Source organism: Mus caroli, unplaced genomic scaffold (genome assembly GCF_978045245.1).
Source record: "Mus caroli unplaced genomic scaffold, Mus_caroli_1 scaffold_15, whole genome shotgun sequence".
Classification (NCBI taxonomy): domain Eukaryota; kingdom Metazoa; phylum Chordata; class Mammalia; order Rodentia; family Muridae; genus Mus; species Mus caroli.
The window spans coordinates 62783990-62796228 of record NW_028227270.1 but is presented as its reverse complement, the minus strand read 5'-3'; the positions used below and the strand labels follow the sequence as shown (position 1 = coordinate 62796228).

The window sequence follows — 12239 nt, the reverse complement described above, 5'->3', positions numbered from 1 at the left end:
TTTCCCTGTCTTTTCCCTCCTTCCGGAAGGTATCTAGTTCAGAGTGTGTGCCTTCTCCTAGGCAAGGCCCAGAACCACCAGGCTGCTCACAGAGCACAGAGACTTGGCAAAAGACCTGCAGTGATTTTTATAATAAGGCAAACGACAAGACCAACCTTGGACGTGTACGTGTGGCCGTCAGAGCCGCAGACCATCGCTGACTGCGCCACGGGGCAAGGCTTGCACTTAACCAGATTGGAAGGTCCAAGCCAGTGTTTGTGAGCCACATTGCCCTTCTTCTGCCTACGGAAGCAAAAAGAGGCAATGGGTTAGTCAAAATTCTGCCCTCCTAGGCTGTTCCCAAAATACACAGGTAAATACAGACAGAAAAGCATCCGTAAAACTGTGTTGAGGGATTTTCTCTGTCCAATCACATTAGGGCAGTGGCAGGCCTGTGATTGGACAGAAAAATGAAGGCGGAGCTTGGAGTTTGAGGAGGGGGAGGGGAAAGGGAAGGGGGAGGGAGAGAAGCCAACATGGAGGCAGACAGACTGGACGATGATCCTGATCCCACGTGGTTTTAAACAGCCACAAGTAGCTAAGATTTTTTCAAGGTTAGAATAATTGGGTTAAAGCTTTATCTTTATCAGTTGACTCTGAAATTATTATATTGGCATCTTATAAATTGTGATCTTATTGTTATATAAATCCGATTAGATAATTAAGCTTTAAGAGTCATGTTTCTACTGGGCAACTAAGTGTTGAGATGGCTCATCGTGGGGTGTGTGGGGTGTTGCATGGAAGAGAGATGAACTCTCTAGCTGGGAGAGAGTAGCTCAGCGGTGACAACATGCCAAGCGGGACCCTGCAGGGACATAATGTTGTTGCCCAACAGTAGAGGTACTAGAGCGAGCAGGAGGGTTGACTTTTTTAATATTTCCCACAACAAGACAGTAAGAGGCCCAAGGGATGCTAGCCAGCACCCCCATTTGTTCCAAGTCATTAAGAGGTATCAGGAGGTTTTCTCTCTAAAGCATAAAATCTACCCAATAGCTGAACCAACAGAAGTAAGACATTGCAAGACATCACATGCCCACATTAAAGAACATTGCAGGCACTTCAGAAACACTGAGCAAGAACATCACAGTGAGCTCTAGTACCTGGTCCAACACATCACACATGTCCCAAACTCCCTCTCTCAGCCTTATACACTCCCGGGGCAGGGGAGCTGCCAGGCAGCTTCCTTAGTGACAGAAGGTGCTACTATGGGGGCACTCTATACAGATTTACTCCAAACACCACCAGAAGACTCCCCCACAGCTGCAGACCACCATCTCTGGGTATGTTTTAAAGCAATTTCAGCAGAAATTTCAACTTGCCTCTTAATAAAGGCTCTGTGGTGATGTCACTTCCATAAGTCTCCTCTTCCACTCCAGCTCCCCTGTCTCATGTTTGTCACAATAAGTGGTACTATCATGATGGCTGTGTCTACCAAAAGGACCCCATCTCTGACCCCACTGAGAGAAAGAGGCCTGCAGTTGCTGCTAGCCTTTCTCCCTTAGCCGAAGCTAATCTCTAAGCAGGTCACTTGCTGGGACTCCAGCGGGCCAATGGCAAACACCTTTGCAGTGCCCACTAACCAGGTCTCCTGCATTGCCCATTAACAGGACAGTTATGATTCCTTTGAGGTGTTTGGCTACACCAATCAGTCCTGCCTGGTAAGTAGTATGTGACTCTGCAGCCAGGAAACACAGCAGCCACTCAGCTCTTACCACGTAAGCATGGGGTGACTTTGACAAGATAGCAATGCTAAAATCCCAGTTTCTCATCTATAAGTGAAGGAAACAGAAACTACATCTGGTGACTGTTGTTATAAAAAAATCACAATGTGTAATGGTTTGAATTCAAAACGCCCCAACAGGCTGATGTACGGGGGACCTGTTTGTAGGAAATGCCTCAATGAATTGATATATTGGGAGCTTGTTGGCTAGTTGATGTTCTTTTAAGAGACTATTGGCTCCTGAGGGCTCTGGCTACAACAAAGTAAGCTCTTAAAGGAGTTAAAAGATGATGGAATCACAAGTTGCAGACAAGACCTCATAGGGTGAAGATCTGTAGGGAAGAGGCCCATCCTTGGGAACTACTGGCCCTGGTCTCTTTCTGTGCTGTCTCCTTCATTTCCCATATGAGGAGCCCCTGTTACACACACCTGTTTCCAACACCCTGATGCTTTATCCCACCACAGGGCCAGCATCCCTAGAGCCAAAGACTGTGGACTAAAACCCCTGCATCCTGAAGCCAAAAGTACGCAGTTCCTCCCCGCTTCGGGTTGCTTTTCTTGGGTACTTATCTTTACAGTGACAATTATCACTAGTGCAACCCTCAAAATCAAGAAGCAACATAAGTGGCAGATATTGCAATTGCTTTCCCAATAGATGAGACTCTAAAGAAAGATGCTACCATTGCATGGAAAACGAGATAAGTGGTTGGGACCTAGATCAGGAGGGTCTTTAACCACTAAGAACGTTGAAGCTAAAATTAATTAGCTCTGCTAGGTCCAATACCCCCATCCCTCAGGAATGCACCTGTGGTGTCTGAGGTGAGCTGCCCTCTTGCAAGTGAGAAGAATGGGGAGGGAAGAACACAGCAAACACTAACTGGTTCTTATAGCACCTCACTCACACATCCATTAGTAATTAAGGGAGGCAGAGGGCTGGGTGAGGCGTGTGTGTTTGGAGAATTCCCTGAGAGCAACATCAAAGGGAATCAGTTCATACCCACAGCATAGCTGCCTGAGGCTACCAGAGATCCAGGCTGGAGAGAAAACACTTCTGAACCTTTCTGACCAAAGAATCAGAGAACAAAGTTCTAGGTGGGTCCCTATCACCTAGAATTCTCCTTGTTTGTTTTACTGAAGAGGAAACTGGAAACTCCGAGAGAGGCGGAGTCCTATCTGAAGTCATGGATTTGATTGGTGGTAAGGCCTAGGGTCCTCAGAGAGTGTCCAATGTTGAAGTTTTGCCTTGGACAGTGTCGTAGTTAGTCTATTGCTGCCACAAAACACCATGGCCAAGGTAACTTATAAAAGAAGGCATTTAATTGGGCTTACAGTTTGTGGTTTTAGATGAGAATGCTGCCCCACCATAGACTCATATGTCCGAATGCTTGATCCCCAGTTGGTAGAATTGTTTGGGAAGGATTAGGATGTGTAGGAGGGGGAGTGTCATTAAGGAGTGTGCTTTGAGGTTTCTAAACCCATGAATCCCAGTTAGTGTTCACTCACACACTCTGTTTGTCTGTTTGTCTGTCATCTATCTATCTATCTATCTATCTATCTATCTATCTATCATCAATCAATCATCTATCATCTATCTATCTATCAATCTATCATCTACCTATTTACCTACTGATCTATTAATCATGAATCAATCATCTATTATCTACTTACCTATCACCCATCTTCCTACCGATCTATCTATCTATCTATCTATCTATCTATCACCTACCTATCTACTTATTGATCTATCTATCATCTATCTATCTATCTATCTCCAACTTTCAGATCGGGATATAAGCTCTTAGGTGTTGTATCAGCACTATGTCTGCCCACCTGCTTTCTTGCCTGCTGCTATGCTACCTACTGTGGTGATCATGGATGCTAACATCTGGAAACTGTGAGCCTTCTAATGAAATACTTTCTAAGTTGCCTTGGTCATGTTGTCTCTTCATAGCAATAGTAGCCCTAACCGAGGCAGATGTTACATAGGACTAGAGCTAAGAGCTCACATCTTGACCCTCAAGCAGGAGGCAGAGAATGTAATGGGAATGGTGCTAGTCTTTTGAAATCTTAAAGCCTGCCTCCAGCAACACATCTCCTCCAACAAGGCCAAACCTTCAATCCTTCTCAAACAGTTCCACCAACTGGGGGCCAAATCTTCAAATATATGAACCTATTGAAGTCATTCTTATTCGAGCCACCACAGCCCATTGCAGTCCAACCTAGAACAGTAACTTTAAAATTCTTTGAGGACACTCTTGTCTATGCCATTGGGGGTCTGCCTGCTTCCCAAGCTACCTATATTGACTTTACCTCTCTATCTTAGATGGAAGACATTCATCACTTGAATTTGTGAATCACATGGATTTGAGGGCTGCTATTATTCTTCAGCAGGACGTGTCAAACTCATTCAAGGCCTGATTCAGTCAACCAGCACATGTACTAACGTGGGACTATGGCAGAGGGGCAGGCTTGCAGCACAGGGTTAACATTAGAGTCCACAATTTCTTCAACAGAGCACCTCCCATTTATCATCATTCACATAGTACATTGTCTGTCACTGATGGAGAGTCAGCAAAAACAAGGATACATGCTTACAGTTGGTAGCCCTTCTCTTAGGTTTAGGCCCCACAAGGCTGAAATAATTCCTGTTCTGAGCTTCCAGAAGGAGTGGAGCTATAAAGTCCTCAGGGTTTCCCTGGTATGAGCCTGCCTGGGTGTAGTGATGCTTCAGGAGAAAAAAGCCTCAGGGAGTTTAGCCAAAGACGGAGGAAGGAGAGTGACCAGTGCAAAGATAGAGCCAGCCATCAATCACCAGCTAATGACAAGTGCTCTCTGTCTCTGAACCTGAACTTCACTATTAAATTAAAGGCCTGAAGGGAGGCGAGGAGGTGAGGGTGGCTGGTACCTACTAGAGTTATGGTGCCTCGTGCTGTTCAAGGCATCACTACTGGGTGGAGGTTTTGCACGTGCTTATCATGTAGCTGTCACTGTGCAGCTAACCGCAGGCTCACTGAATGATACATCAAGTGCCTTAAAACTAATATTGATAATGTTACTTAGATGTACGTATCTGGGCTGACTGTTTGGTAATGAACAGCCCGACTGGTGTCCACTTCCCTGGGGAAGATGATTTATCCCACTCTCAGCATCCCTTAAAATCTTTCTACCCCTATTCTCCAATATTCCCTGAGTCCTAAGTGTGGGAGTGTTTTGTGCTTGTATTCATTGGCAATGGACTGCATGACTCTACACTTTGATTGGTTAAAGTTTCCTGTTATACAGACCGAGCAGGTTATATTTAGGGCCCTGTGTGTGTGTGTGTGTGTGTGTGTGTGTGTGTGTGTACAAGCATATATGTATGTAACAACAGTTAATAAAGAGAGGCCACTAACTTGAAAGAGATCAAGGAGGGCATCATATTTATTGTCCCAGGAAACCATGGCAAGCCACTGATGTAAGCCAAGGGGGGGTTAGCCTCCCTGATGTCTGTGTACATTCTGATCACTCCAATCCAATACAAACCATAAAAAAATGACCAACTCAATCAAGGCAAGTGACTAGGAATTCTTACTCAAAAATTTCAAAATCTGAGACAATAAAGAGTGAGATCCAGTAAGGCAGTCTTGATATAAACACGATTGCAGTCACAGTCACCAGCATGTTGGCACAGCCTTTGCTCTGGAGGTAGGTCCTGTCAGCCTTTCCTAGGCCACTGGGCTGACTCATCTCTGCCTGGAAACACTGAAACGTAGCCTTACCTCCTGCAGCTTGATGACACTGCAAAGAAAACCTTGGCCTATGAGCACCTATAGACAGACAACCAGAGCATCCACCATCATGGCCTATGAGCAAGACAAGAATGGTTCCTAACTACATACATGATTGTTTTAGTCAGGGTTTCTATTCCTGCACAAACATCAGGACCAAGAAGCAAGTTGGGGAGGAAAGGGTTTATTCAGCTTACTCTTCCATACTGCTGTTCATCACCAAAGGAAGTCAGGACTGGAACTCAAGCAGGTCAAGAAGCAGGAGCTGATGCAGAGGCCATGGAGGGATGTTACCTACTGGCTTGATTCCCCTGGCTTGCTCAGCTTGCTTTCTTATAGAACCTAAGATTACCAGCCCAGAGATGGCACCACCCACAATGGGCCCTCCCCACCTTGATTACTAATTGAGAAAATGCCTTACAGCTGGATCTCATGGAGGCATTTCCTTGCCTGAAGCTCCTTTCTCTGTGATAACTCCAGCTTGTGTCAAGTTGACACAAAACCAGCCAGTACAATGATCATGTGATTCTTATGGATAAAACCTTCCCTTTCCTGTCTCCTTGGTTGCTCTAGAGACTCTAAGTTTGGTGGTAAATTGCCACAGCCTGTCTTACTGGTCTTACTATTTGCTTAGACTCAGTCACCAGCCTGTATATGCGCACATCCACATGTATACACACACACACACACACACATGTACAACATACACTGGCTAGGACTCCCACCAGGTTTTGTTCCACCCACACTCAGCTGTTCCTGGAGCCCATCATCGATGGTTTTGGCTCACCAGGCATCACCTTTCCCCTGACATATTGTTACATCTGTCTACCTTTCTCTCCTACCTCCAACCTCCTTTCTTCAAAGGCTAGCTCACGTGTCAGCCCACTGGGAAACCTCCTGAGGCCCTGCACAGACAACCTTCACCATGGCCAGTAATCATTGCCAGGTCAGAGTCCCTGGACAAGCACCTTGACTCCACCTGGCCAAATAGTAAAGTCTACGTCTAATCTAGAAGAGCACGTGGGTAAGAGGGTGAAAGCATGAGAGCCATCATGCTCATGTCCCTCTGCCCTGACCACATCGCCTTCCTCTCTGGGCCTGTGGGTTCTCTGTCCAGCCAGCGATTGGCAGCATCCATATCTGTTCTATGTAACATTCAGATTTGAGTCCGACAGTGGCTTCTGATCTTCACAACAAATGCCTTATTCTAGCTTTTATTCCAGTGCCTTCTCTTAACCCTTTCCTGACCCTGTGGCTGTCACACACATAGTTGATCATAGCAAAGGTTTTCCAACACTGCATCTTAATCAGACCCAGCAGTGACATTGACTGCAGTACAAAGTGGAGTTTCTATGTCTGTCTTCCTCGGGATATCATACCCTCTAGAAGGACAGTGACTGGTTCTTTCTTTCTGGTTTTTGTTTTTCAAGGACCACTCTCATTGATCCTTTCTCCTCTGCCTGCCTCTGAGAGGAAGGGTGGCCAGTTTTTTCTGTATTTTCAACATTTGTTACACACAGTCTTTTAAATACACGAGAAATACTAAGTTTAGTGCCACTGATAACGAAAGGTAAGCTAGAAGAGAAACATAAAGAGTATAATTCATCAATGGATGCTACTGGGAGTGCACCCAAACAGCAACCAGTTCTTCTAACAAGCTCAGAGGGCTACATAGCCTCCATCCCATGTGGATGTTGTGTTGAATTTACTTTGCTTTAAAAATACTCTTTGGAGCACCCATCAGAAGACTTGTATATAATGCACTACTGACCCCATCTATCCATACTTATTGTAGGTGTATGGATGATTCAACAGCTGTGGATTCAATCACATACTTACAAGGTAGCCAGAGAGATCAGTAGGATGGGCTGGCTAGATCCTGGCAACTCTCTTCCAGGTTGTTCCTATTCAGGCTCTTATAAATGTCACCTTTCACTTTTGGCTTTCCATTTACTTACTGTTCTTGCTTTGGACTCAGCTGTGCTGCCTCCCTTGCCCCCATCACCACAGACCTGCAGGCAGGAGGTCTGATGACATCAGCTATAACCTAGCAATTCACTTGCTGTTGCGGAGTGGTCAGGGCCCATAGCACAAAGGTGGCAGAGCCATTGGTTTTTCAGCAATAAATAAATTTAGCAAAATAATCCTGCTGTATATTTTAATGGCAAGAGGGAGGGAGGGCTGGGACTGGGTGGCGGATAAAAGCACACACAGCAGACCTGGTGCCTTTTCTTCCAGTCTCTGAAGGAGGGCTTCTGTGCTACTCACATACAGCATGCAGTCACATGTGAGTGTCTGTGGCAGAACTGCTCCCTCTGCATGCAAACAGCTGCTGAAGGGGTAAAGTGACTCCAGAGAGGAAATAATAGCCAGAGCACATGCCAATCTAGAGGTGCAAATGCACCCCCTCCCCCAGCTTAGGCACACACAGAGACTCTCTAGGGGTGGCCACCATTAGGATCATTCACAGGTAGAGAAACCAAAGTTACCTCATCAGTCCCCATCACCAGCCTTATCCCCTATGGCTTTTCTTTGTCCGCTGCTTGCCTGTCTGAGATGGGCCTGTCAGCTCAGAGGTGCAAGAACCCATCAATGGACAATCTCTCCCTGGTAATAACAGTGTTTGTTTGCTGTCATCAAAGGACTGCATGCATTCTGTTCTCATGTTAATATCAGACTGCCCATTCAAGAATAAAATTGAATTTGTTTGCAAAATCAAAACTAATTGGTTCTAAAACAGGGATGGGAGATACCCAGATTGTTGACACGGTGGCTATTTTGAACCAGAGACAAAATAATGAATGTTAATTGAAATGAAAACATGTTAACCATTGAAATAATCTGTCATGTACAATGATGCTGTGATTTCTCGGTTGTCAGGGTTATTTCCGCCATTATCCTGTGTTATAAAATTACACAGGAACAGCATAATGACTTTTGTCATTTATGAAAGGTTCCCAACGTGCATGAGCTTAAGAGTGACCCCCCCCTTTCCAAGTCAAGAACATTCCAGATATGAGATTCTGTCCAAACAAGACCAGATTCATGAATGAAGTAACAGAGCTGCAGAAAAAGACTATCTCTCCATGTTAGGTGGTATGCTATGGTTGGGTGGTATCCTATGGTACTAGGTACTCAGTGTTTCCAGGCTAGGTGGTACCCTATAACTCTAGGTTCTCAGTGTCTCCAGGCTAGGTGGTACCCTATGGCACTAGGTTCTCAGTGTCTCCAGGCTAGGTGGTAGCCTATGGTACTAGGTACTCAGTGTCTCCAGGCTAGGTGGTACCCTATGGTACTAGGTGCTCGGTGTCTCCAGGTTAGGTGGTACTTTATGGTACTAAGTATTCAAGGGCATGAAAGACAAGCCATTTAGGGAAGCTGAAAATATAAAGGGACAGGACTGTGATAATGAGAACAGCTGCTAAACTTTTACTGAGGGCTTTCAATACGCCACCATTGATATGGATATGACCCACTGCTAATAAATAGATGGGCCCATGAAGAGCTCTGAGGGGTGACAGTCATTGCTTCAGGCATTCTTTATGCACTGTCATATTTATTCCTCACAACAACTCCAAGAAGGAGACAATTGTGATAGAACAAGGGAACTCTGGAGGGACAAGGAGCAGGGAGACTTCCTAGGCAAAGCAGACCTGTGGCAACGGGAAGGACTCGGACCTATCATGCTGGGAAAGACCCAAACCTATCACACTGCCCACCCAGCTGTGAGGTGGAAGGTATCCACTTAGTCATCTGGAAGATCTTGTGTGGCTGCATCCCACTCTGGGTAGTCTAGATGAGTCAGGTGAGGTTCACAAAGCATCTTAGATCAAGGCTTGGGCATGACAGATGAGATGAGCAGGCTCCAGATCAAGCGGACAGCCACCCTCCAGCTCCACCCTCCAGGCAAGCCAGCCCCAGTCGGAGCCTGTAGTACTTTCAAACACATGACAGCCTTTACTTTAAAAGCCTTAGAGTAGATTTGGGACCAACCAAAAGCTTTGCATCTTGTAATCTGTGGTGGTTTGAATATGCTTGGCCCAGGGAGTGACACTACTACGGAGGTGTGGACTTGTTGGAGGAAGTGTGTCACTGTTGGGGTGGGCTTTGAGACCCTCATCCTAGCTACCTAGAAGCCAGTCATTTCCTGTTTGCCTTCAGACCAAGATGTCACCCTCCTCATCTAGACCATTCAGGGTAGGATGAAGCCATACAAGACCTCAATGCTGGGCGAACAGTGTGATGGGTCTGAGTCCTTCTTCCCATTGCCCCATGTCCCTTACAACAGTTGCCTTGATCACGGTGTCTCTTCACAGTGATGGAACCCAACTGTGGCTCACTTCATCATGAGCCCTTTCGATCTGCCCTTCCCCTGGGCTGCAGGATGGCCACAGCAGCCGAGGATGCAGCAGCCACTCTTTATAGATGAGAGGAGCCGACAGCTTAGACTAGGATTTGTGAAACCACCACTCAAGCTGTACTTGTACAAGCAAACTGAAAATGAGTGAGAAGACACATCAGATCTATGACACATCCTTGAAAGGACAGAGGGCAGGCGGAGGGCATAGAAAACAGACGCTGAGCTTTGTGTGTCTCTGTAACTGTCCATTGTTTAAATTCGTAGGGCTATATACTGCTTGTTTAATCAGCCTAAAGCCTAAAAGAAAAATACATTTATTAAAGAGAGTTCTTAAAGAAACTGGGCTCACCCCTCCTGGCTTGTTCTTATTTCTGGAAATGTTTCTAAAGGCTCCAATTGTCAAAACAGTAGGAAAATCTCCCAGAACAGGAAGAAGATGGAGGGCAGGGGAGGTGGAGCAAAGTACTCACTGGCACAAGGGGAAACTGAGAGTCAGGTCATCCTATCTGACTATTACTATTTTGACTCTTTTAAAGCTAAGATCTCAAAACTGAAGGCACAAGCACCTCAAACCAGGAATCCAGAGGCAGTCTGCCTTTTCAACAAATAAAAGTGTGTGCCAGACACTGAGCAGGAAATGGAAAGCAAAAGTCAGCAGGGTAGTAATGCGCTCTCTCTACAGCACCTGCTCAGAACAATCACTAGTGTCATGCACAGGGCAACTTAATCTCTCCGAGAAGGGAGTTTGCTCACAGGAGGTGCTACCTCTGTGATTTTGTTTTTATACATATCTCAAAAACACTAGAGACATAGAATTTGTGTGTGTGTGTGTGTGTGTGTGTGTGTGTGTGTGTGTGTGTGTGTGAAGAAAAAGATTGTTACCCTGTCTTGAAAAACCAAAAAAAAAAAAAAAAGAAAAAAGAAAAAGAAAAAGATTGTTAACCTAGCTAGGCATAGTGCCTGATGTCTGTATTCCTAATGCTCAGGGGGCAGAGGCAGGAGGATTATGAGTTAGTGACTTTCCTTGGCTATGCAGTAAGCACCGTGATAGTCTAAGCTACCTCAAAATGCATGTGTGCGCACACACACATACATGCACACAGAAAGAACGAGGTCACATAGCACACACAGAAAGAGCATAAAACACATACAGAAAGACACAGAGACAGAGAGAGGGGGACAGAGAGACAAAGGGAGAGACACTCAGAGAGAGACAGAGAACCAAAGAGAGGATGCTTCCTTATAACCCAGACATCTGGTGGTTCTTAGATTGGGACATTCCTTGAATCAAGGTCTCTTTAGTCTTGCAAATCAAATATATTTGCTCGGAGATCTGGTCAGAATGACAGCCTCTAGCCTGACACATCCTCAGTATTTCCCAACTGGGTAAAGATGATCAGCAGCCTGACTGGTCATCTAAATGCCACCAGGCTCCTGGAGACAATCTAAGAGAGTGACAGATCATAGCCAATGGCCAGAGGGCTCGGGGGGGGGGGGGGGCAGAGACTAGTTCAGCTGTAAGTTGTACTAGTCTCCTAAAAATCAACGGGCTCCTAAGCCTGGCTGTCAGAGCGACATGAAAAACCTACATGTGCATTTGTTCTCTACCTGCCCTGCTCCTCCACCACACGTACACTTACAGGCCCCAAATACAATCGGGTGGGAAAAACTGCCAAGTCACCAGAATACGAGCTATCTGATGGGGCCAGAGAGATGGCGTGGCTCAGTCTTGAGAGCACTGACTGATCTTCCAAAGGATTAGGGTTCAAAGGCTTAGTCATACGGTGACCTACAACCACTTGACACCTTCTTCTGACCTTGGTATATACAACACACATGTAGTTCACAGACGTACGTGCAGGCATACACCTATACACATAAAATAAAAAAACAAAAAAGTAAAATTGAAGAAAAAAATGAAATCAAAGCTACTAAGGAAAAAAAAACAGAGTTGACATTTCCTTATTCTCTTAGGAAAAGGGGTTGTAAAAACCACTTCTTCCCAACTGTGGAAAGAAAAGAAACTGTTAATGTTGCCCGCTGAACCTTCTTTCTTGGTCTAAGAGCCTTTAAGCCTTTGGACTTTAGAAGAACTCTTGGCAATCAACAAGCAAGAAGGCAACTGTAACAAGCGAGCCCAGGGCCTGCCCTGTTGTGACTTTGCTTGGTATGCACTCCCCTCCTGCCTTCTCCAGGACAGGAAGACTGGGAGGATTTTGCTGACACAACTCCAGCTAAGTGTTTGCAAGCAGAAGTCTGAGCACCGGGATTTCGAAGGCATGTGCGTTTCCACCCTGGGCTTTGCTGTTACAATCTTAGAAAACATTGGCTTGCATTTCTTGGAGCCAATTAA

The 12239-nt window shown here is 45.6% G+C and overlaps 1 protein-coding gene across 1 annotated transcript in view; it reads right to left on the bottom strand.

The window, feature by feature from the left end:
- Positions 1 to 12239, bottom strand: part of Spock1 (SPARC (osteonectin), cwcv and kazal like domains proteoglycan 1) — a 482809-nt gene that overhangs the window by 125958 nt on the left and 344612 nt on the right. The window contains exon 5 of the mRNA XM_021180195.3: positions 156 to 282. Coding sequence (XP_021035854.1) covers positions 156 to 282 — 127 coding nt within the window. The remainder of the gene's footprint in view (positions 1 to 155; positions 283 to 12239) is intronic.